At 71.2% G+C, this 21,481-nt stretch overlaps 4 protein-coding genes across 4 annotated transcripts; 2 read left to right on the forward strand and 2 right to left on the reverse strand.

The window, feature by feature from the left end:
* Positions 1–480: 480 nt before the first annotated feature.
* AURANDRAFT_61209 (hypothetical protein) lies at positions 481–7,093 on the forward strand (the record flags this gene model as incomplete). The annotated part of the gene is made up of 5 exons (XM_009034799.1): positions 481–2,535; positions 3,312–4,231; positions 4,462–4,468; positions 5,801–7,029; positions 7,084–7,093. The coding sequence occupies 5 exons, from the start codon at positions 481–483 to the stop codon at positions 7,091–7,093; spliced, it is 4,221 nt and encodes a 1,406-aa protein (XP_009033047.1).
* Positions 7,094–16,896: 9,803 nt separating this feature from the next.
* Positions 16,897–17,256, reverse strand: AURANDRAFT_17211 (hypothetical protein; the record flags this gene model as incomplete). The annotated part of the gene is made up of 2 exons (XM_009035146.1): positions 16,897–17,019; positions 17,083–17,256. Coding segments are annotated over 2 exons (297 nt in total), but the record flags the coding sequence as incomplete, so codon positions are not given.
* Positions 17,257–18,348: 1,092 nt separating this feature from the next.
* On the reverse strand, positions 18,349–18,906 carry AURANDRAFT_20690 (hypothetical protein; the record flags this gene model as incomplete). Its single annotated transcript, XM_009035145.1, has 1 exon — positions 18,349–18,906. A coding segment is annotated over one exon (558 nt), but the record flags the coding sequence as incomplete, so codon positions are not given.
* A 464-nt stretch (positions 18,907–19,370) lies between these two features.
* On the forward strand, positions 19,371–20,606 carry AURANDRAFT_61211 (hypothetical protein; the record flags this gene model as incomplete). Its single annotated transcript, XM_009034800.1, has 1 exon — positions 19,371–20,606. One exon carries the CDS (start codon positions 19,371–19,373, stop codon positions 20,604–20,606), a length of 1,236 nt encoding a protein of 411 aa, XP_009033048.1.
* Between the last annotated feature and the right edge of the window lie 875 nt (positions 20,607–21,481).

Raw genomic sequence — 21,481 nt, forward strand, 5'->3', positions numbered from 1 at the left:
CTGCGGTGCATCCTACGTGGATGGGTGCATCCTGCGCCCGTCCACGCATCGCATCGTGGAGGGCTGTGTAACCGTCTTCGTCCACGGCGTCGACTAAAGCTCCGTGTTCAAGCAGAAGTTCCACTGCTGCAGTACGCCCATTTGTTGCAGCCCAATGCAAGGCAGTCCCCCCCAGTCCTTGGGCGCGCACGTCCGCGCCCGCGGCGATGAGCGCGCGTATCTCTTCTATGTCTCCGTCTTCCGCCGCAACACACAGTAACTGTTGACTATCAAGGTCCGCCATGATCCCCACGCCGCGCGCGCACGGCCGAGGCGCAGCCCGGGTCCCACCTCGAGACTCGACAGCTGCACTTGCACAGCAGTGCACTGCTACTTGCGTGCAAGTGCACGGGCAATCACGGCCGCGGGCTGTCCACAAGCCGCCTCGCGCTGGGCCTGGGCGACGCCCGCGTTCCCGGCCGCCGCGGCGGACCCAGGGCCATGGCCCGCCACTCCAAGGCGGCGAACCGCACGCACAAGAAGCGGTCGTCGCCCGGCGACCAGCAGCAGCAGCAGCTCCCGGCGGCGTCGCCGCTCTTTTTCAACTGCGAGTGCGTCTTCTCCCTCTTCCTCGTGGCGCTCCTCGCGGCGCTGCCCTTCAACATCAACGCGGGCTACTTCCGGCAGAGCCGCGAGTCCTTCGTCATGCGCGCCGAGGAGCTCTTCTCCGACGGCGCCTTCGGCACGGCCGCCGCGCTCTACCAGCGCGCCGTCGACGCCGAGGAGACGCCCGACGGCCACGTCTTCCTCGCGGAGACGCTCGTGCGCGTGGCGCGCGTGCCCGACGCCATCGCGCACTACGAGCGCGCCGCGGCGCTCTACGACGACGCCCGCGAGCGCGTCGCCGCGCTCGCGTCGGCCGCGCGGCTCCACGTCGAGCGGGGCTCCGCGGCCGAGGCCGTCGCGGCGTACGTGCGGGTCCTGGAGCTCGACCCGGGCCTGCGGTCGCCGGAGGTCGCCGACGCGCACGTGCAGCTCGCGGCCTACTCGCTGGGCGCGGGGAGCCGCGGCGGGCTCTACGCGGCCGTCGGCCACCTCCGGCGCGCGACGGAGATCGCGCCGACGCTGGCCGCGGCGCACCTGCTCCTCGCGGACGGCTACCGCGACCTCGGCTTGCCGGAGCACGCCATCGAGAGCCTGCGGAGCGTCGTCAAGTACCGGCCGCGCGACGCCGCGGGCCTGTCGGGCCTCGGCGCGGCGCACCTCGAGCTCGGCCACTTCAAGCAAAGCGTCAACGCGTACCGCAAGGCGCACGCGCTGGCGCCCGCGGCGACGGACGTCAAGTACGCCCTGGCGGCGTTGCTGGGCGAGCCCGTCGTGCCGCCGCGGGCGCCGCCGTCGTACGTCGAGGCGCTCTTCGACCTCCGGAGCCGCCGGGGCTTCCTGAGGGCGGACGCGGCGCGCGGGCCGCCGCCGCCGGGCTGGGACCTCGCGGGGTTGGAAGCTTTGCGCAACGCGAGCGACGCGCCGGCGGACGCGAAGCGCCGGAAGAAGAAGAAGGACGCGCCGCGGAGCGCGTCCGAGGCGACGGTGCTCGAGACGATCAGCGCGATCCTCACGGGCGACAAGGGCGCCGACGAGGTCCAGCGCTTCTCCTCCGTGGAGGAGGCCATCAAGGCCGTGCGCGAGAACGCGACGGCGGCGCAGCGGCCCCCGGACGCGGCCGCGGCCGACGACGCCGCGGCCGCGGCGGCGACGACCCCGCCGCCGCCGCCGGCGAACCCGAACGCGAAGGCGCCGCTGCCGCCGCTCAACGGCACGGTCCAGGACGAGCCCCACCTCTTCGCCCAGGTCCACGGCCTGCTCTTCGACGACCAGCTGCTGGACGTCGTGCTGGAGACGCTGCGGTCCGCGCTCGTCGTCGACGGCGACGCGGACGGCGGCGGCCGCTGGCTCGACGTGCTCGAGCTCGGCTGCGGCGACGGCGTCGCGGGCCAGCACCTGAGGACGCTGGCGAACCGGCTGCACTGCGTGGACCTGAGCGCGGGCGCGCTGGCCGTCGCGGAGGCGCGGCGCGCGTACGACGTGCTCGAGCGGGGCGAGTTCGTGTCCACGGCGCGCGCGCTGCTGCCCGACTCCCAGGATCTGGTCGTCGCCGTCGACGCCGTGCCCTACCTCGGCGACCTCGCGGACTTCTTCGGCGCCGTCGCGTCGGTGCTGCGGCCGGGCGGCCTCGCGATCTTCAACACCGACGTGCTCACGGAGGACGGCCTCGAGCCCGGGTCGCCGAAGAAGGCGCGCGACAAGGCCGCCGAGTCCGAGGGCGAGGCCGCCGCGGAGCCGGGCACGATTGACTACCGCTTGGCCTTCACGGGCCGCTGGCAGCACCGCGTCAAGTACGTCACGGGCCTCGCGAGGGCCCACGGCTTCGCGTCCGTGAAGCCGACGATGCTGCTCAAGGTCGAGACGCGCCTCGTGTGGAACGCGCGCGAGCAGAAGGCCGGCTGGGTCGAGCGGGGCTCCAAGGAGGCGCGCGACGCCGCGATCCGCACGGGCGTCTTCGCGTTCCGCAAGGAGGACTAGGGGGGCGGCTTACTACCGGTCCTCGGCCTCGACGGCGCGCGCCCAGGCGCGCGCGACGAGGCAGGCGCCCAAAGCGCAGCCGAGGGCGAAGACGACCCAGTAGAGCCGCGCGACGTCCGCGGCGTCCGTCGCGTCGAAGAAGTGCTCGTTGGCGACGGCCTTGCGCGGGTTTAGCAGCGACCCGACGACGGTCGCGAGCGCGCCGACGTCGCAGAGGGCGAGGACGCCGAGCCAGTGGCAGCAGTAGCCGTCGCCGCGGCAGAGCGGCACGACGTCCTCGGCGACGACCTTGGGGACCAACAGCAGCACGGCCGGGCCCAGGGCCCGCTTCAGCGACGACACGAGCGGGATGGGCTCGCCGAAGTAGAACTCGGCGAACTGGACGTCGTTGGACTCGCCGCTCAACGCGCGCTTGCAGACGCCGAGGTCGACCAACGTGAACGCCAGCAGGAGGCCCACGACGAAGAGCGGGAGCGCGAGGTCGAAGGCCGACGGCGGCTCGAGGCGCCGCGCGTGCGCGTGGCTGCTCATATTTTGCGCTTGGAACGACGAGGCTGGCGTCTACGAGGACGGGCTGCCGGCGCCTCCCATGCTGCCCTCAGGTTCAACGAGCTACAACTTGAACCAGCATTGCTTTTTCATCCGGGCGATCGAAGCCGGAGCCTGTGCGCCTCTCGTCGCAGCCCAACACCAACGTTGCGTCGCTCCTCGTCGCGCACCACCAAAAAACGACCATGCCGACGCTCCAGCAGCGCATGGTCGATAGCACGGAGCCGGCGACGCGCAAGAAGGCCATGAACGCCCTGAGTGACTTCCTGCGCGACGACCTCGAGGACCTGGCCATGCGCAAGCTCTGGCGGTCCATCTTCTTCGCCATGTGGCTCGCGGACATGGCGCCCGTGCAGACGGAGCTGGCGGTGAACGTGGGCAAGACGATCCACCGCTTCCGCGACGTCGCCGCGGCGCGGCGGTGGCTCGCGGCGTTCTGCGGCACCGTGCGCGGCGAGTGGGACCGGCTCGACAAGTACCGCGTGGACAAGTACTACATGCTGATCCGCCACGTGCTCCGGCAGGGCCTGGCGTTCTGCGCGAAGCGCGGCTGGGCGGGCGACGCCGTCGCGGCCGTCGAGGGCGCGCTCGACGCCGGGTTCCTCGCGGAGCCGCGGTACCCCGCGGGCATCAAGCTCCACTACGCGGACGTCGTCCTCGACGAGCTGTGCGAGGCGTCCGCGCCGCTGGCCGCCGCGGAGGCCTTCCTCGCGCCGTGCCTCGCGGGCCTCCGGTCGACGGACGAGCCTTTGGTGCTCCGCGTGCTCGACCGCGTCTGCGACAACGCCGCGGGCCGCTGCGCCGACGACGACGGCGCCAAGCCCGTCGCCCGGGCCGTCCAGGCCGCGGTCTACGGCATCGCCCAGGACGAGGCGACGCCCCAGCGCCACCGGTCCAAGCTCTACGCGGCCGTGAAGGCGCTCGCCGCGGCGACGGGCGAACGCGTCGCGCCGTCGAAGAAGCGCGCCGCGGACCCGGACGCGGAGGAGGACGACGACGAGGAGGACGACGAGGAGGCGAGCGCGGCGCCGGCGAAGGCGAAGCCGTCGGCGAAGCAGCTCAAGCTCAAGGCCCGGAAGCGCCTCAAGCAGAAGGCCGCGTTCTTCCAGAAGAAAAAGAAGTAAGGTTAGTGGCTCGGACAGCGGTGGAGGATCGCGTCCATGTGGACCATGAGGTCGGGCTTGACGTAGTGGAAGGCCGTCGACTGCCGGCTGAAGTACTTCTCGCCCTCGATGAGGTCGAAGCTGTACTTCGTGTACCAGTCGTTGGGCGTCTTGCGGTAGCTGAGGTGCTGGCCCGGCGTGAAGGGGTGGAACCGCTCCGCGCCCGTCGCGTCGCGCGTGTCCGTAGGCAGGAGGTGCGCGGGCCCGTTGCGGAAGCACTCCGCGACCATGACGTCCTCGAAGAAGCCGTGGAGGTGGGGCCGGCAGAAGGGCTCGTCGAAGGAGTCGTAGAGGAGCGCCAGGGACTGGCGGTTGAACGTGTAGCCGCTGCCGCCCGAGTTGAAGAGGTTCTTCTCGTTGCCGTTCTGCTTGAAGAGGCGGCCGAGGAACAGGGGCTCGCCGCGGTCGTTGCGCGCCTTGACGGGCGGCGACGCCAGGTAGGCCTTCAAATTCGACACCAGCACGAAGAGATCGTCGCCCCCGAAGTGGAAGTAGTCGAAGTCGTCGCGGTAGTACTCGTAGACGTAGCGCCAGTTCGCGCGCGTCTTCTGCCAGATGTTGTTGTACTCCTCGGGCCCCTCGTGGGGCACGCCCACGGCGCCGACGCTCTCGTCGCTCTCGTCGCTGAGGATGAGGGCGCCGTCGCAGCGCGGGAGCCACGTCTCCGACGCGGCCTTTCCGGCCGTGGAGTGGTGCTTGCTGTACGTGTAGATGACGCAGAGCACTTTCGGTAAAGTCGGCGCCTCGTAGACGGGGCTCACGTCGACCAGTTTCATGGCCTGGGCGTGGTAGGGCACGGCGCGACGGTGGGCGTTGCAGGCCGCGGCGTCGAGCGGGCCCGCGAGGTTCGCGCGGTGCCGGTACGGGTCGATCCTGGGCGCGTCGAACGGCGGCATGTCCGCCTCCTTGTAGGTCTTCGACTTGCGCTGCCAGACCGGCGGCTGCGGCGCCGCGGGCGGCGGCGGCGGCGGCGGCGGCCGGGCCGGGGCCGCGGGCGGCGGCGGCGGCGGCGGGACGACGCGCGCGGCGACGGCCGCGGCGGGCGCGGCCGGGACGGCGGGGACCGCGGCGGCGGGCGCGACCTCCGCCAGCTGCCGCGCGGCGTAGGCGGCCGAGGCCGCCGCGTTGTCCAGGCGCTTCGCCAGGGCGCACAGGGTCAGGCAAAACGTGATGAGCACGGCCATGGCGTAGAGCCGCTTCGTCGAGCGGTTGGCGTTGCCCTTCTCCGTGAAACCGTCGTCGACGTCCTCCTCGTCGCCGGCGAGCGCCCCCTCGGAGTTCGCCGACCGCGCGCGCATCGTCTTTCAGGCTGCCGCGCAGCGATCAGGATGGTGGCGTCATATGCTGGGGCAGCCTAATCAGCGGCACAGTGCAGAGCAACATCTTCGCTAGAAAATGAGAAGTAATTGAGGAAGGCTGTGGCAGCCCGCATGACCACCGAGACGGAGTCATCCATCAACGACCCGCTCCTCGTCGACGACGTCGCCATGGAGCCGCCGAAGCGCGTCGACTTGAGTGCGCACCAGGGCCTGCGGGGCCTGCTGAGCCTATATGTCATGATCTACCACTACTTTTGGTACTCGACGCTCCAGTGGGAGCTCCACGGGTCGGCGCTCATGCCGCCGTTCTTCGTGCTCAGCGGCTTCTCGCTCGCCGTCGGCTACGGGTCGAAGCCGCTCGCGCCGGGCTCCGCGTGCTGCGGCGAAGCGGCCGACGGCGACCGGGCGCTCGACTGGCGGGCGTTCTATCGGAATCGCGCGGCGCGCATCCTGCCGACCCACTACTTGATGAACGCCGCCAGCGTGCCGCTGTCGTTCCTCGGCTACGGCCTCGTGTCGAAGAACGCGCTCGTGTCCGCGGGCGTGCTGACGGCGGTCTGCGCGACGACGTGGTTCGGGCCCAACTTCGGGTCGTTCTGCGCGCCGTCGTGGACGATCTCGACGCTCTGCGGCTTCTACCTCGTCTTCCCCTGGGTCGCGCCCCGCCTGCAGCGGGCCGCGGGCTCGCCGCCGTGGTACGCGATTCTCGGGTTGGGCATGCCGGCGGGCTGCTGCCGGGTCCCGACCCCGCCGGCGGAGGCCGACGCGACGTCGCTCGCGGCGCACATGCGCCTCTGCTTCTGGGCGCAGCTCTTCTCCGCCGCCTGGTCCATCGGTCTGGGCATCGCCACGGGCATGGTGGGACCCATGGCGACGATGTGGGCCGTGCCGCGGTTCCCCGTGTTCCTCGCGGGCGCCTACGCGGGGCTCCTCGCGCTCCGGGGCGGCCCGGCCGCCGTCGCCGACGCGGGCCTCACCGCGCGGCTCTACCGCTGCGGCACGTGGGCGAGCGTGGCGGACCGGTCCGCGTTCGCCGTCGCGTTCCAGCTCGCGGCGCTGTCGGTCGTCGCGATCACGGTGACGGACGTCTACGCGGCCCTGTGGCTCCAGCTCACGCTCCCCGACACCTGGGTCGCGCTGGTCCTGGGGCTGGCGCTCGACGACGCGTCGCGGACCTACCGGATGCTCACGACGCCGGCGATGCTGTTCTTCGGGAAGATCTCCATGACGCTGTACTTGGTGCACCTGCCGGTGATGCAGTATTTCACCTTCTTCCTGCGCGGGGCCCAGCCCAACGGCTGGCGCGGCGACGTCTGGGCGACGTGCGTCTCCGACGACTACGACGACGACGAGCAGGAGGACTGCGAGGACGCCATGCGCCGCTTCTCGAGGCGGCGCCTCATCCCCCCCTGGAGCATCGCTCCGCTCGCCGTCTTGTCCGTCGTCCTCGCCGTCGCCCTCGACCCCCCCCCCCCCCCCCCCCCCCCGAGGTCCTGGTAAGGAGAGAGACCGCCGGCGCACGGAGCATGCGTGCTTACGGGGCGGTCGCTCTTCGCGCGCGCTCGCTCAGTCCTCGGGGCTCGCGAGCGTGGGGTCGATGATCTGCGGGATCTCGATGGCGGTCGCCACCTTGAGCTTCGACTTGAGCTTGAGAGCTTTCCCGTAGTGCTTCATGTTCGCGGCGAGGAGCACGTCCAGGTCGATGCCGTTGGCCTCGGCGATCGACGAGATCGTGGCGTTCTCCTCGCAGGCCAGCCACATCTTGCCGTTGTACTCGTACCTGTCCCCCGGCTGGCGCGGCGGATCCTCTTCCTCCTTCTCCTCCGGCTCCTCCGGCTCCTCTTCGACCGTCTCCTTAGACGGCTTGAGCTTGGGTTCCTTGGGCGGCCGGCCGCGCGGCTTCTTCGGCGCGGGCTCGAAGCCCTCGACCTTGTCCTTGGGCGGCCGGCCCCGCGGCTTCTTCGGCGCGGGCTCGGCGCCCTCGACCTTGGCCTTGGGCGGCCGGCCGCGCGGCTTGGGCACCTTCGGCGCGGCCTCGGCCTGGGAAACCTCCGACTCCTTGCGCGGCCGCCCGCGCTTCTTCTTCTCCACAGGAACGACGGGCGACGGCTCGTCCGACGCCGCCGCCGCCGCGGGGGCTTCCGCGGCGAACGCGGGCGGCGTGGGGGCGGCGCCCAGCGGCGCGGCGGCGGCGGGGCCGTTGTTGACGGCCAGGCACACCGCGTCGAAGCGCGCGCTGAAGGCCTGGAGGCGCCCGCGCGCGATGGAGGCGCCGGGGGTCGCGGCCGCCAACTCGACCGTCTCGATGGCCGACTCGAGCGTGACGAAGGCTTTCGATAAAAGCTCTGCCATCGGTGTCGGTGCGGCCGAACACGGATTTCAAATGGATTTCGGCAAAAAGCGCGCACGAACTTGCATTTCTTAAATAAAAAGCGGATCCAGCTTATGCTCCAGGGGACATGCCCCTCGTCGCGGGGTTCGCCTTCGCGGTCATGTCGTCACTGCCTCGCTCCGTCATCGTCGCCTTACTCAGCGTCGGGTTTGTCCTCGTCGCGGCGAAAGTTGTGGGCGCCTTTCGCGCCAAGGAGGCGCCATTTTGGTTGCGCACGGCCAAGCCCATCAAGACGCCGCTCGAGGACGACGACACGGTGGCGCTCCTCGTCGCGTCCCGCGCGCCGCGCGAGACGCACGGCGCGCTCGCGGCGGTGAGCCGGCGGCTCGCGCGGGTCGTGTCGAGCCCCGCGCTCGCGAAGGAGCGCGCGGGGGCGGGCTGGCTCGAGGGTCCGCGGAAGATGCACCGCGTCTCCGTGCGCCGCCTGAGGAGCGGGCGCTACCGCCCGGCGAAGCACATCGACCATGACGACCCGTCGCCGGGCTACCTCTTCGAGCGCGACGTCCGGCGGTGCACGCTCGTCCTCTGCCAGCTCATCGTCTCGCGGCGCGGCGCGGACCCGGACCCGCGGACGGCCCTCTGGGACACGTTCGTCGAGCTGGTGGACCTCTTCCACGGCCACCACCTCGTGAAGATGCGCATGGACATCGCGCCGGACTGGGGCGACCATCTCGTGGGCTACTCGAACTTCGGCGAGCCCCGGAACGGCCTCGGCGCGGGGTTTTCGGACCACCTCGTGCACCACGCCATCGTCATCGACTACGCCGTGCGCCACTACACGCGGGCGGACGTCGAGGACAAGAACGCGCTGTCGTTGAGCTGGTACGGGAAGCGCCTCTGCGACCTCGGCCTCCTCGGCGAGTACTACGACGAGAAGGCGCAGAAGTGGTCCATCGACGCCGACGGCTGGATGATTCGGGACCTCCTGTCCATCTGGGGCCGACACGGCGGTCCCGATGGACCGGGCCGGCCGTGCCCCGTCGACGCTCCGATGGCCATCGTCTTCGCGTACGTGGCCGTCATGACGGCCCCGAACGTAAAGGAGCACATGAAAGACCGCGACATCATGATCGGCGGCTACATGGACTTCGCCTTGACGCTCAGCTTCGTCAAAGGCACGCTCGACGACAAGATCAAGGAACTCGCGGAGGGCGAATACTACTTCGTGGACGGCCTGCGCGACCCGTCGCGGCGCCGCATGTACGGCGACCGGGCCACGGCCAACTCCCAGCTCGGGCTCTTGCGCGCGGACGCGGAGCGCCAGGAGGAGGCGGCGCGCGCGGAGACGCGCGAGCGCAAGGAGCGCGAGGAGCGCGAGGAGCGCGAACGCGAGGAGCGCGAACGCGAGGAGCGGCACGAGGCTCAGCGCAAGCTCCTGGCCGAGCGGGAGCAGGATCTCGCGCAATTCCAGCAAAGCATGAGCATGATGATGGAAATGTCCCGGAATCGCGGCCAGCAATTCGAGATTAGAGAGCTAGGGGTCGAGCCGGATCCCGAGACCGTCGCCGCGATCGAAGAGGCCCTCGCGGCCCGCCGCCACGGCCCAATGGGTGCACTCGAGGACCTCTCCTCGGACGACGAGCCGGAGGATCCCGCGGCGAACGCCGCGTGGCGAGAGATGATGGCGGAGCCCGACCGGCTCCGCGAGCACTTCGCCGGGGAGGACCTCCCCGGCGACGAGGAGCTCGAGTAGAGGAGGACTAAGATTACGCGACCCGGCTCTCGCTGACGTCGTGGGAGATGGCGAAGAGGTTCGTGCGGAACTGGTAGGCCGCGAAGGTGTGCGCGTCCGGCGTCCGGAGCGCCGCGTCGATGTGGTAGATGGGCTGGGCGTCGAGCCAGTCGAGGACCCGTTTCGCCGTCGCCGGCCGCAGGAGCGACGCGGCGGCGCTCAGGTAGAGGATGCGGCCGTCGTGCCACTCGCCGTCGAGGGACGCGGCGTCGCAGTCGCCCGCGGCGACGCGCGAGGACCCGAAGAGCGAGCCGTCGTCGGGCGCGCGTTTGACGTACCAGTCCTCGTTGACGCGGTCCTGCTCGCAGATGGACTCGTGGGCGTTGAGCGACGCGTAGGCCCAGTCCGCCGGGAGCGACGCGGCCGCGCGGTCGATCGCCGACGCGTCGAAGCCGTCCGCGAGGACCGCGTCGTCCTCGAGGAAGACGTAGAGGCCGTCCGGGTCGTCGTCGGCGTGGGCCGCGATGCGCTCGAAGGCGAGGTAGTGGGAGAGGAAGTTGCCCACGGTGTGCGCGGCCGTGCGGCCGCTCGGCGGCTCGCCGTCGCGGTCCTCCCGGAGCGGCTTGGCCGCGAAGCGCCGCGTCCGGTCCGAATCCAACACGTCGGCGACGGTGTCGCCCTCGACGCAGGCGAAGCGCTCGTGGGGCACGCCGAGCTTCGCGAGCGCGGCCTCCTGGAGCGCGCGCCGGTCCTCCGCGGCCGCGCAGTTGTTGTAGAAGATCTTCCGCACGTGCGACGCCGGCGCTTGACCGCGGGGCAGCGCCGCGCTAAAATGGCCCCCGGCGTCGCACAGACTCACGACGCGCCCGAGCGCCGCCGCCGAGCAGCCGCCGTCCTCGATGCGCGTCGCCGACCGCGCCTTCGGCACGACGGCTTCGCACTCGTCGCTCCCGGCGCAGAAGGAGCACCACGCGTGGTGGTCGCAGACCGGGTAGCCCGCCGCGTTCCGCGGGTCGATGCGCTCCGACCGCTCCGGCTCGTCGAGGCGGTAGCCGACCATCGGTCTGCACGTATTCCGGGCGGCGGGATCCGCGGCCGCGGCCGCGAGCTCCGAGGATATCGTCGCCCCGGACGCCAGCATGGCCGCCTCGACGTCCGCGCAGGTCGCCGGCAGGTCCGCGAGGTGGCGGTAGGCGCAGAGCGCGCCCTCGCCCGCGGCGCACGCGTCGCCGCAGAGCGTCTCGCACCACGGGCTCTGGCACTCGACGGAGCACATGGACCGGTCGACGGTGCCGCACTCCTCGGGCACGATGGACGCGTCGTCGTCGAAGTCGGCGCAGGACCACGCCCCGTCCGCGGCGACGGCGAAGCTCGTCGCGTCCCAGGTGGCGCGCGGCGGCGACAGCGTCGAGCCCAGCAAGACCACGCCCAGGGCGACCATGAGGAAGGTCGCTCGTTTCAGCAGCGACGCCGTGAGGCGCGCCTCGGCGGCGTCCTCGGACTCCGGAGGGTGCGTGCCGTAGTGTGTGCCCATGGCGGCGCGCGGATGGGGGACAGAAAGGCTGCCCGCGTTTGATGTCGACACTTCTAAAAGGGTAACTTTGCCTTGGCCTGGCTGCAATCGAGGTGCACCTTGTGGCAATGGGTCGAGTTGTTCCCGCAGCATGAGTCGAGCAGGCTCATAATCCGCCATGCCCTGAGTCGAGCAGGCTCATAATCCGCCATGCCCTGGTCTTGCAAAGTATGCACCGTGATCGTGGACATCGATACCTTCTTGTGCTGCAACGTCTGCGGAACGCCGCGCGAATTTGAGACGAACAACAAGCGCCCGCGCGACGAGCCGGTCGAGCCGCCGGCAAAAGAGCGCAAGCTCGAGGACGTCGCACCGCCGCCGCCGCCGGCAGCAGCGCCGCCGCCGCCCGCAGCAGCGCCGCCGCCGCCCGCAGCGCCGCCGCCGCCGCCCGCAGCGCCGCCACAACCGCGCGCGGCGCCGGGCCCGCGGCGAAAGTACGTCGTGCTCCTCATGGTCGAGGGCGGCGACGCGGAGCACGCCGCGTACCTCGCGCGCTGCGAGCGGGCGTGCGACGCCGCGATCCACCGCCACTGCTTCCAGATCCGGGACACGCACCATTTCACGATCGTCGGCGGCGACTGGACCGACGCCGAGGCGGCGAGCGTCCGCTTCGCGTCGCCGCCGCCGCTGCCCGCGCGCGTGCCCCTGACGCACCACAAGCCCTGGAAGAGCTGCCTGGCGCTCGGCGTGGACGACGCCACGGCGGCGACCGTCGAGGACGTCGCCGCGCGCCTCGCGGTCCCGGCGCGCGCGCGGTTCACGACGACCGCCGCGAGGCTGCACCTGTCGCTCTACCGCGGCCGCGGCCGCGGCGGGGCGCTGGCGAAGCAGATGGGCGCCCTCCGGGGCGCCGCCGGCGGCGGCTACGGGTCCGTCGTCGCGTCGCGAGGTCGTCGGCGCGGACTACGCGGCGTCGCGGACCGTCGAAGTGACCGTCGCGTCCTAAGACAGCACCGCTTAGCGACGGCCGGGGCTGCGGTGTTTCGCGCGCCGCCGGTCGCCGGGTCGGGGGTGCGGCGGCCGGGCCTCACGAGCCCTCGGGGGTCTTCTCCTCGTCGCCGTCGACGCGGACGACGGGCGACAGCGTCACGCCGCCGTGGCCCCGGTCGAGGGGCGCGTCCGCGAAGGTCACGGAGCGCCGGCCCATGCTCTCCGGGTCCGGCGAGTACCTCCGCGGGTCGTCGAGGGCGTAGGACCGCCTCCCCGGCGGCGGCGACGGGTCGTCGGCGGGCGCCGCGGCCGGCGCCGCGGGCGCCGCGGCCGGCGCCGCGCGCCCCGGCAGCAGGTGGTCGTGGACCGCGCGCAGGAGCGCGTCGTTCTGGCGGCGCATGGCGTCGTGGTCCTCCTTGAGCTCGCGGATGATGTCGAGCATCTCGCGCTCGCGCTCCTGCGACTGCCGGACCTGGGCAGCAAAAGGGTGATTCAACGTCGCTTCAAGGTGAGTGTTCCGCGCGCGTCCGTTCTCGAAAAAGCATCCACGCTTCGAGACCGTTCCGAGAGATGATCGCTCGTCCAAAAATCAGCCGAAACGAGTGGAAAACGGCCGAGATATGAGCCTTTGAAGTTGGGAATTTCGCACCCTTTTGCTGCCCTGTGCCGGACCCAGTCGTACATCGCGTTCGACTGCTTCTCGTACTGCGTCGGCCGCGCGCGGCCCTGGGACTGGGTGTGGAGCTCGAGCACGCGGCGGAAGCGCGCCAGCAGCTTCAGCGACACGCCGGAGTCGCCGTGCTGCGCGCTCTCCTTGAAGCCGTACGCGGAGCCCGTCTGCGCCTTGACGATGAGCAGGCTCATGTTGCGCATGAGCGTGTGCTTCTTGCCCGGCGACCCGCCGACGACCTTGGGGAAGACCTTGAGGGACCCCAACCGCTGCGTCGCGAGCTTGGCCCGCTCCTCGAGGGGCGGACGCTTCCTCCGGACCTCCCAGGGCACGTACGGCGCGTACCACGGCGGCTTCACGGCGTCGTCGCCCCAGGTCTTGGCCTGGACGAACTGGGTGATGACCTCGGCGGCCAAACCCCGCACGCGCTGGTGGTTCGCGTGCGAGTCGGCGTACTCGTAGACCTTCTCCTGCGACGACCCGAGCTGCATCTCGTCCGCGACGACGCCGATGAAGAGCGAGATGAAGAGCGTGAAGGAGAGCACGCAGATCGACGCCGTCAGGCGGCCCAGGTGCGTGATGGGCGCATAATCCCCATACCCGACGGACGTCATCGTCACGAAGACGAGCCAGAACGCGTTCGACCAGTCCGCGGACGACGTCTCGAGGTCGCCGTCGAGCGTCAGGCTCCGCTCCCAGAGCCGGATGTTGTAGGCGCCCCAGCACGTCGTCCAGAACAGGCCCAGGCCCAGGCTCATCATGGGGCTCCGCCGGATGATGCACTTGATGACGAACGAGTGGTTGATCGTCACGTGGTTCAGCGATCCCACGGCCATGACGTTCTCGTCGTCGTAGTAGGACTGCTCGCAGATGACGCGCACGAGGATGTAGAGCCGCAGCACCAGCAGCGCGTTGAGGTTGTCGAGGGGGTAGTGGGCCTGGTGCTCGTCGTTGACGAAGCCGACCTCGAAGCGCCACCGCGCCGTCGGGGGCACGTGCGCGAGGTGGATCAACACCTCGCAGAAGAGCTGGAATTTCGTGGGCGGCCGCTCGACCTTGCAGCGCCGCTGGTAGCGGTAGCGCACGAGCACGACGACGGCCGAGATCAGGCTCACGAGGCTCACGAGGGCCTTGAACGCCTCCGTCCACCGCGTGCTCTCCCAGTCCGTGCCGTGCCAGCCGAGCTCGATGGACATGACGCTGCAGGCGACGGCGGCGGCGTCGAGCGCGAGGATGTAGCAGTTGATGTCCTGGACGACGTCCCGCGGCAGCTTCACGGGCTTGCCGTTGATGTACTTGACCATCTCCTTGTTGACGCGCCGCGCCGACACGGTCACGTCCGCGATCTTCATCGTCCCCGTGCGGTCCCCGGTGCTGCCCCCGTGGCCCCCGCCGCCCCGCCGCGCCGGCATGGTCCGGTTACCGGGGTGGTCCGCGGGCGGGCGCCTCGGCGCGCCGCCGGAGAGCGAGCGCGCGCGCGTCGAGGCCGGCGCGCCGCTAGTTCACGGGACGCCGCGCCATGGACGGCTCGATGTGTTCCAAGAGGGAGGTCGCACGCGAGGAAGCTGCAGCGCGCGCGGCTCCGCGGCGCCGGAGAGGTCCGGCTCCGGCTCAGCGCGAGGCCGACATCTCTGAAGCTGCCCAGCGCTTCCTCAGAGGCGAGCCTCAACCCATATGGTTATATCAAGAGCGTGCAAACTACAACGTCTACCAATCGCGGTATCCACTGCGATTTTCGGTCGGGGCTGTGACATCATAATCGCAGTGGGCTTTTGGAAAGCTCGGAGTCCGGGCAGCGTCGACCGGTCTCGTGCCGCCGGTGCTGCGCAGTCGAAGCCCGGATCACAATGGCCTCGACCTTCGTCAAGGTCGTCGACGACGGCTACGCGAAGCTGCCCGCCGAGGAGGCCTTCCCGCTCGTCAAGGAGAGCACGCCGCTGCTCCGGCGCGAGGGCCTGAGCTGCGCGCGGAGCGTCCTGTCGCGCGGCTTCGGCCTCGGCGTCCTCGTGACGACCGTCGTGCTCCTCTGCACGCCGCTCGTCAACGTGCGCCACGGCGGCCACGGCGGCCACCACCAGGGCGGCGACCGGCGCAAGTACTGCGTCGCGCACGCCGCGTACGGCATGTACGTGCCCGTGGCCGAGATCTCGCGCAAGAGCAAGGAGGCCTACGCGGCGAAGAACGGCTACCGCTTCGTCGAACTTCTGGGCCACAAGAAGGAGGACTTCGTCGCGACGCACTGCCCGGAGCTCGTGTCGCAGATGGTCAACGACTACTCGTGGACGACGCCCGTCAAGGTCTGCGGCATGTGGGCCGTTTTGCGGGATTCCTGCGACTACGTGCTCTGGACGGACGCCGACGCCGTCATCGTCGACGCCGAGGTGTCCATCGAGCGGCTCATGGGGCTCGAAAAGTCGCCGTACTCGCGCGAGCTGCGGAGAGACGCGGGCGCGGTGCTGCCGGCCGTCTACCCCGAGGAGACGCAGGACATCCTGCTCTTCCTCAACCGGGAGTGCCCGGGCTACAACCACACGATGGCCCCCGGCGACTGCGGGCGGCCGCGCGACTTCGCGAACTGCGTCAACATGGGGAGCCTCGTGCTCAAGAGCGGCGCCTTCGCGGAGACGTTCCTCCGCCAGCAGCTCACGATGGCCATCTTCAACAACGACTTCCTGACGCAGAGCCCCTGCTCGACGGTGGACTTCGACTCCGGCATCGAGGACTGGGACCAGTGCAACTTCCCGCACAAGACGGAGCAGTGCACGCTCGAGTGCCTCTACCGCGTCCAGCCGACGTACTTCAACAGCACGATCTGCAAGAAGGCGACGGCCGCCGAGGACTACCTCACGGGCGTGTTGCTCGAGGACCGGTTCCAGCAGCAGGTCTACGGCGGCAACACGACGGGCAACACGACGAAGCTCATGGACCGCTTCAAGGAGAGCGAGCTGATGCCGTCCTACGACGGGTCCCTCGTCTTCAACTGCATGGGCGGCAAGCACGACGCCAAGCTCACCTGCGTCCGCCAGGCGACGATGCACTACTGGCCCGAGGTCGCCGACGCGGTCGCGGCGCTCTAGGCTAAGCCCTAGCTCATGTCCTTACGCTTCCGCGAGAGCGCGGCCTTGAGCGAGTCACGCAGGCTCGCGGCCGCGTCCGAGTTCGCCGCCGTCGACGCGGGCGGCGGCGGCCGCGAGAACGCGTGCGGCGGCGCGTCCGCGCGGAGGCCGCCGTTCGGCGGCCGCGAGAACGAGTGGGGCGGCGCATCCGCGCGGAGGCCGCCGCCGTTCGGCGGCCGCGAGAACGAGTGGGGCGGCGCCTGGCCGTACGCGGGCGCGTCCGCGCGGAGGCCGCCGTTCGGCGGCCGCGAGAAGGCGTGCTGGTAGGGCTGCTGCGGCGGCGCGTAGCCCTGGGGCGGCCCGTTCCACTGCTGGCCGTAGGGCTGCTGCTGCCGGTGGCCGTTCCACTGCTGCTGCTGGCCGTAGGGCTGGCCCGGGAACTGGTGCTGGCCCTGGAACTGGCCCTGCGGCGGGAACTGGCCCTGGGGCGGGTACTGGCCCTGCGGCGGGAACGGCGGCCGGCCGCCGAACTGGTGGGGCCGCAGCAGCGGGTGCGGCGCGGCGCCGAAGTCGCGCGGCGGGCGCGGCGCGCCGCGCGGCGCGGCCGCCATGGCCGCGTGGCGCTGGTCCTGGCCCGCGTGGTAGCGGATCATGCGGCCCGCGGACTGGAGGTCCGCGAGGCGCATGCGCGGGTGCTTGCGCGCCTCGCCCGTGTCGCGCATCTTGCCCGCGGCCTCGCCCGGCTTCCAGACGGCGTCGCGCTCGCGGCCCTCGCAGCCCGTGAGGCCGCCCTCGGACGTGTCCGGCGACGGCCCCACGGGGCGGCAGAGGTGGGGCGCCAGGTCCGCCGGCTCCGGGAAGGCGAGGTAGGGCGGCTCGTCCGGGAGCTTGGACAGGTTCAGGAAGGCCACGGGGAAGGGCGGTCGGGCGTGGCCCGCGCCGGCGGCGGCGAGGCCGAGCCGCGTCGTGTTCCGCGCGCGCTCCCCGTCGTCGAAGGTCGCCGCGACGGCGTCGATGACCGTCGTGAGCTTGCGCTCGTCGAGGAAGGGCAGCAGCGCGACCCACTCCCACTGGTGCTTGCGGCCGTTGGGGTCCATCTTGATCTTCGTCGGGAACATCAGTTCCAGGCCGCGCTTGCCCACGAGCCCGCGCGCGGTCGCCGCGGCCGCGCGCACGTCGTCGGACGCGTGCTCCACGTCCAGACCCATGACCAGCCGGCACGCCTCCGGCAGGCAGTGGGCCGAGCCCGGCGGGATCACGGCCAACAGCTGCGCGAGGGGCTTGAAGGGCTCGCCCGCGGCCTTCTTGTCCCAGAACGGCGGGCAGAGCGGCGCGTAGGCCGCCAGGTCGCAGGCGAAGGGCGCGTAGTGGCGCTCGTAGTAGTAGACCCAGGACGCGCAGCCGCTGTAGTAGTAGGAGAGCACCCACTGCAGACCGCGCCAGTATTCCCGACACACCTCCTTGACGGCGCGGTCGTCGGCGTCGAGCTTCACCTTGTAGTAGCGCTCGCGCCAGCCCGGCCCCTCGCCGAGGCCCACGGCGTCGTTCTCGTGCGACCCGTGCTTCTGCGTCATCTCCGCCGCGAGGCGCCGCTTCACCTCCTCCATGAACTTGTCCGCGACGGCCGCGTCCGATTCGCCCGCGTCCGCCGCGCCGGCCGCGCCGCCGCGCGGGAACCGCGCCTGCACGAAGGCCGGGCCCTTGGCGCAGCGGATGCGCCGGTCGGCGCCGTCGCCCTCGGAGTTGTGGGTCATGCCAAAGTCCTCCGCGATGGCGTGGACCTGCTTGCGGTCCCGCGACGACAGCGTCGCTTCCAACAACAAATCCGACGCGTCGGACCGCGCGAAGTCCAATAGCCGGTCCCGCAGCCGCTCGTCGGCGCGCTCCGCGGGCACGTGGTCGCCGTGCTTGAACTCGCAGGCGTCGCCGAACTTGCAGTGGCCGCGGCGCGTGAACTCCGCGCACTGCGTGTCCCGCTTCGGCAGGAGCTCGCGCTTCTTCCGCTTCGCGCGGCGCTCGAAGATGGGCGCCTCGACCTCCGCGAGGGCCGTCAGGTACTGGGCGGCCTTGGACGGGATGATCGTGCCGCCGTTGGTCAATAAGGCATCCCCCAGCTTCGCGCAGTCGCCCTGGCGCCGCCGGTACAACTCCAAGATCACGTCGAGCGCGCCCTCGCGGATGTCGAACGACGGCAGGTGCGGCAGGAAGTCGTTGCCGCAGAAGAAGCAGAGGAACACGAAGTCGTCGATGACGCGCTCGACGTAGGTCGCGTAGTCCATGCCGCCCTCGCGCGCCGCGGCCGCCGCGAGGGGCCCGCAGCCCTCGGCGAGCGACGCCTTGAGGTAGCCCCGGAGCACCCGGATCTGCACGAGGTGGAAGCCGTGGGGCGCCGCGTCCGGGAACTCGTCCTCGTCGGCCACGAGCGCCGCCGCCTCGTTCCCGAAGGCCGCCGCGGCCGCGTCGTCGCACTCCGGCGCCTCCCACTTCATCCGCTTCCGCAGGACGAGAAAGTTCTCCTCGTGCAGCGCGAGGCTCAGCATGATCAGGTCCGCGTCCTCGCCGACGATGCAGTGCTGCGTCGCCGGGTCGTAGCCCTCCTGCTGCCGCAGCGCGCGCACGTAGGAGATGATCTTGTGCTCGCCCTCGCCGGGCACCGTCGCGTCGCTGAGCAAAAACGAGATGTGTTTCCACCGCGGGTGGCTCCGCGCGCGCCGCGCGCAGTAGGCCCGCAGGAAGTCCGCGAGCTTGCGCATGAACTCCGTGCCCGGCGTGATGACGTTGTGGTCCCACTTGGCCGCCTTCTTCTCCGGCGCGGGCTGGCCCGTCGCGGCGAGCTCGTCGCGGAGCGCGTCCTCCGCGGCCGCGGCCTCGGCGCGCTCCTGCGCGGCGACGTAGCGCCGCGTGCGCTGCTGGTTCATCTTCGCCCGCGGCGCCACGCCGTCGAGGGCGAAGTACACGAAGGCCGTCGGCCGCATGAGCTCCATGAGCCGGTCGAGGTGCGCCTCGATTCTCCGCAGCATCTCCTCCTCGGACTTGGGCTGCGGCTGGCCGTCCTCGGGGTGGCAGCAGGGGTGCACGATGCCGTTGAGATCGAGATAGAGGTGGTCGCAGCGCTGTACCGGTTGGCGCCCCTCGGCCGCCGCGTTGGCGTAGGCGCGGTCCAGGGACTCGCCCTCCATGACCTCGTGCATCATCGTCGGGTAGCGCTCCCGGAGCCACTGGAAGAAGGCGGGGACGCCCATGGTGGGCTCGCGCTGCTCGCGGGCGCCTTTGTCCGGGTTTTGGTGCTTGCGTTGCTACTTGTGCGGCGCTTTATTGGTGCAAGGTCATCATCGCTCCATGCGCGCGCTGGAGATGCTGGAGAGAGCGGCATCTCCGGCTTGGTCTCTCGCGAGCAAGGCCTGTGGCTGTCGTCGCCGGCCGTCGTCGGGCGCCCCGTGTGCAGGGGCCCTCGCGCGCCCTTGGCTGCGCCCGAGCGCCAGCGATGTCCAATGAATTCTGGCTCCTGACGGTGCCCAACGAGGGCCGGACGCCGGAGCAGACCTTCGAGCGCCTGCGGCGCTACACGGACGAGTTCAGCAAGGGCTACCTCGTCCAGATCCCGTCGCTGACCGTGGGCACTCTCGACAGCCTCATGGCGCTGAGCGACGACATGGAGAAGGTCGACAACAGCATCGAGGTCGCGGTGCGGAAGATCGAGCGCCAGTACGCGGAGATCTGCGGCGGCAGCGGGAGGACGCGCGAGCCGCTGCTCATCGACGCCGTGCCCGTGGAGCGCTACCTGCCGTCCTTCGTCTGGGAGCACGCCAAGTACCCGCACCGGCGCGCGCTGCCGGAGCTCGTGGGGTCGCTGCGGTCGTGCGTCGGCGCCATCGAGGACGAGCTCAAGCACCTGACGATCACGTACGCGGAGAAGACGCAGAAGCTCGCGAGCCTGAACCGGGGCGCGGCGGCGACCAAGGGCGCCAAGGCGTCGCTGGCGCTGAGCCCGCTCGAGGACGTGCTCCGGCCCGAGCATCTGGAGGGCGTCGAATTCCTCGACACGGAGTATCTGGTGACCGTCGTCGTGGCGGTGCCCAAGCCCAAGGAGGCCCAGTTCCTCGAGACGTACGCGTCCATCGCGTCCGACGTCGTGATTTCGGACGGCGCGGCCTGCTCGCCGGCCGTGCCGGGGTCCGCGACGAAGCTCACGGGCGACGCCGAGGCGTGCCTCTACGCGGTGACGCTCCTCAAGGGCCGGCGCGCGCCGGGCAAGTTCGAGGGCGACGCCTGGGCGCCGGGCGCCTTCGTCGACTTCGTCCAGGCCTACGCGGCGGCGGCCAAGGCGCTCCAGTTCCAGCTCCGGCCGTTCTCCTACGACGCGGAGCGCGTCGCGCGGAACGAGTCCGAGCGCAAGGCGCTGGGCGCCGAGGTCGACCGCCTCCACGCGTCCATCGTGCGCTGGTGCAAGGCCCACTTCGCCGAGAGCTTCGTCGCCTGGATGCACCTCAAGGTCATCCGCGCGTTCGTCGAGTCCGTGCTCCGATACGGGCTGCCCGTGGACTTCGTCACCGCGCTCCTGCTGCCCCTGAAATTCCGCGAGCCCCAGCTCCAGGCCGCCCTCGACAAGATGTTCAGCCACCTCACGCGCGACGACGCCCGCGGCCTCGTCGAGGACGACGAGAAGGTCGGCGAGTACTACCCCTACGTCATCCAGAAGTCCGCCGCGCTCCTCGCGTAGCCGCCCCGCGCCGTCTTTGTCTCGCGTAACGCCGAGAGGACCGAATCGGGGGGTGTTGTGGTCCCGAGGGGGGGGCTGTCCATGCAACTTCGGGTCAAGGTCACAGCATCTTGAATCAAGCGCTCTCAGAGGCATGGAGGCTCGCGCCTTGAAAGGCCGCCGCTGAACGACCGCGCCGTTGAACGTCCGCGCCGCTGAAACCACACACCATGGCGGGCCACGTGCTCGAGCGGAGCACGGTCAAGGACGTCGCGGACGTCATGATGGGCTACCCGTCGCGGACGTTTACCAAGGTCGGCGCGCGCTGGCGCGTGTCCTCCGCCGTCGAGCGGCGCGAGCTGCGCTGGGCGCGCTACGGCGCCGTGTCCGGCCGGCGCGCGCTCGACGCGCTCGCCGCGGGCGCGACGCGCGTCGACGCGGCGCGCGGCTTCGTCGCCGCCGTCGGGGCCGCGGCGGCCGCGCGGGGCCGCGGCGCGGCCGCGCGGTCGGGCGCGTCGCCCGGCGTCCTCGCCGGCGGCGGCGAGATGTGCGGCGCCTTCGCGGCCTATTGCGACGCCTACGTGCGCGACGTCGAGGGCCTCGCGGCGGACTGGCGCGACAGGCCGGGCGCGACGCTCGTCGCCTTCGAGGCCGCGTGGGCGCCGACGCTGCGCCGCGGCGCCGCGGTCCGGGATCTGGTCCGGCGCGCCGCGCGCTACGACGGCGACGCGCTGGACCTCGACGCGACGGCGCCGCGGGCTTTAGAAGCGCTCCACTACGCCGCGGCGGCCCGGGGCGTCGGCGGCGCGCCGGACGCGGCCGGCGCGTGCCGCGCGTTCCGCGACGTCGCGGAGCCCTACGTCCGCGCGGTCGACGGCGCGCTCCGCGGCGGCGCG

This window comes from Aureococcus anophagefferens (genome assembly GCF_000186865.1).
Source record: "Aureococcus anophagefferens unplaced genomic scaffold AURANscaffold_2, whole genome shotgun sequence".
NCBI classification, from domain to species: Eukaryota; class Pelagophyceae; order Pelagomonadales; family Pelagomonadaceae; genus Aureococcus; species Aureococcus anophagefferens.